Source organism: Bombina bombina, chromosome 3 (genome assembly GCF_027579735.1).
Source record: "Bombina bombina isolate aBomBom1 chromosome 3, aBomBom1.pri, whole genome shotgun sequence".
NCBI classification, from domain to species: domain Eukaryota; kingdom Metazoa; phylum Chordata; class Amphibia; order Anura; family Bombinatoridae; genus Bombina; species Bombina bombina.
Genome location: NC_069501.1, coordinates 733,015,142 through 733,017,506, shown reverse-complemented (window position 1 = coordinate 733,017,506; position 2,365 = coordinate 733,015,142). Strand labels below are relative to the sequence as shown.

The following is a 2,365-nucleotide window of genomic DNA, read 5'->3' as shown; positions in this document are numbered from 1 at the left end:
AGTTTCTGTTTTTTCATATTTTCTCTTGCCCTCCTGAATAGAAGAAAGCAAAGCAGTTTGGTTTTATGTGGTGTACGAAATCCAGCTTTCAACTGACTTCTGCAAATTGCGACCTTTTTTTATAACCTCAAGTTTAAATGTACTTATTATGTACATTTCAATATCGAATTGCCATGCCAACTTTGGCATTCAAATATGTTGCAAAGTGCATACAATTATTCTTCTGCAACTAAGAATATAATGAAAACTGGACAATTTGACTAAGAAATTTTAAGATTTTTTTTAAAGGTCATTGTACCTAATTACTATAATAATTCTTTCAAAATAAGTAATTTGGTTGACAATAAACATTTTTTTGTTAGATTCAGTTCCGAAATTGCATTGTACTCTACATTGATATGTAGAATTCATACAATAAAAATACAATAAATACAATAAAAATAATGATTCCAGTTCTACATTTTGATTACATAAATACCACAATAAATGAACTGATACATTTATGTTTTACCTAGCAGGAATCCTGGCAAATTCTGAGGTTTAGGTATCAATTATTTAATGAGACAGCACATTTAATATGCACCTTTAATTAAACAAGTCATTTTAAAGGGACACTATACTCCATTTTGTTTTTACATGAAAATAATTAAATTGAAACTTATGATGCAGTATTGGATTTGTACTTCCGTGTAAACCTTACTGGGTGAGAAGAACAAGTGTCACTTCTTTACTGGTTGAGAGGGATATCTCAAGAAATTGTTGATTTATTCAGGACAAGAACATGCTTATTTTCAAAAAACATTGTGTATTAGATGAAACAAAGAAAACAAAACTGCCTTGTCTCTTTAATAGCCATAATATTCTGAACTATAATATCTGTTATGAAGTATCAACAATGTCAAGAATTCAACTTTGCTAACCAAATATGCATGTGTATTATTATTTTTTATCATTATTGTGTATTGATGTCAACCATATTTTTCTAACTTTATTATAATTTTTGTAAATATGTTATAGGTAGAGAATTACGCAGTTTACTGGAAATAATTGTTTGTAAGGCACGTGCCCCATACTATTTTATAGCATTGGTGTTTGAAATTTAAATGCAATTGATTTTCAAGCCTATTCCAGAGGCACTAAAGTATCTAGTTAATAAAAGTCTTTTAACAGCTTATATTCTATTGTTGCTATACTTGCACAATAGTTTTCAGTTTTTTTATCTTATTTTGTTGAAATGTATTTAGCACCATAATGTAATTATAAGTAATTATTACAAACACACATATATTCCTACACAATATTTTTTATATATATAATGTTAAAAATTATATGCTATATGCTGGTTAGACTTAGAATATCTTTTTTTATATATTTACTATTAGAAATATAACTTCCCATAGCATAAAACATTTATTTTGAATGTATAGGCAGTACACACATGAAACAGAAAACCAAAAATATATATTGTATTTATAGTTGCATGGATCAAATACAAGTTTTTGACGTTATTCTATATACAGTATAACCAATATTGTAAATCACTGTAGCTGTACATCTATCAGAAACAACAGGAAGATAACATGGGGAATAAATTAATGTCCTTTATGCACAACCCAAATCTCAAACTGAAGTCAATGTTACATAATGTTAATTTACCATTTATTACAGAATAAATTAGGAAGACCTTAATGCAGAGCTTTCCAAACTTTTCATGTTGGTGACACACTTTTTAGACCTACATCATTTCCCGACACAGTAATTCAGTTGTACTAGCAAAAAGGAGGTTAAACTAACTTGTTTTAAGAGATACGGACACATACATGATAAAATAATGAAATGTATTTACAAGTAACAGTAAGTATGTGCAAGAATTAAATAAAGTTTAATAACACCAATAGCTACTTACTATTTTAATGGGCTGCATGAGGTTGATGGGATGAACACAATTTCTGAATATTTGGTGGAATATTAGCTAAAGACACTCTGATTTCATCATCAAGCATTTTTAAGCTTCCCCTTCCTATCCATATATCAAGAGCAGGAGCAGCAATGCACTACTGGGAGCTAGTTGCAAAAAAAACCCCACTGACTTCAGCTCAGCGTTTAAGCTGCGGCCCTCAGAGCTCGGTGAGTCCGATTGACTACTGCCCGCGCTGTATACACACTGCTGTCCCACTCACTGACTACACATGCAGTCACGAGCCTATTAAGGAGACTACACGTGCAGTCAGGAGCCAATGTGCCGCCAATGGGAATAGTTTCAGTTCCCACTGAGTTGCACCAAAAGGGTAAGATGATCTGTGTCCCCCTAGGTATCAATCACGTGTCAACCATGTGATATGCGTAGCAGGCAGGCGGAAAGTCA

At 31.7% G+C, this 2,365-nt stretch overlaps 1 protein-coding gene across 1 annotated transcript in view; it reads left to right on the top strand.

Moving 5' to 3' along the window:
• The window catches only part of ZPLD1 (zona pellucida like domain containing 1), a 431,915-nt gene extending 431,819 nt beyond the window's left edge, over window positions 1–96 (top strand). Inside the window, exon 12 of the mRNA XM_053704866.1 lies at window positions 1–96. This exon is cut by the window's left edge and continues 80 nt beyond it. Coding sequence (XP_053560841.1) covers window positions 1–96 — 96 coding nt within the window.
• The last annotated feature ends 2,269 nt before the right edge of the window (window positions 97–2,365 follow it).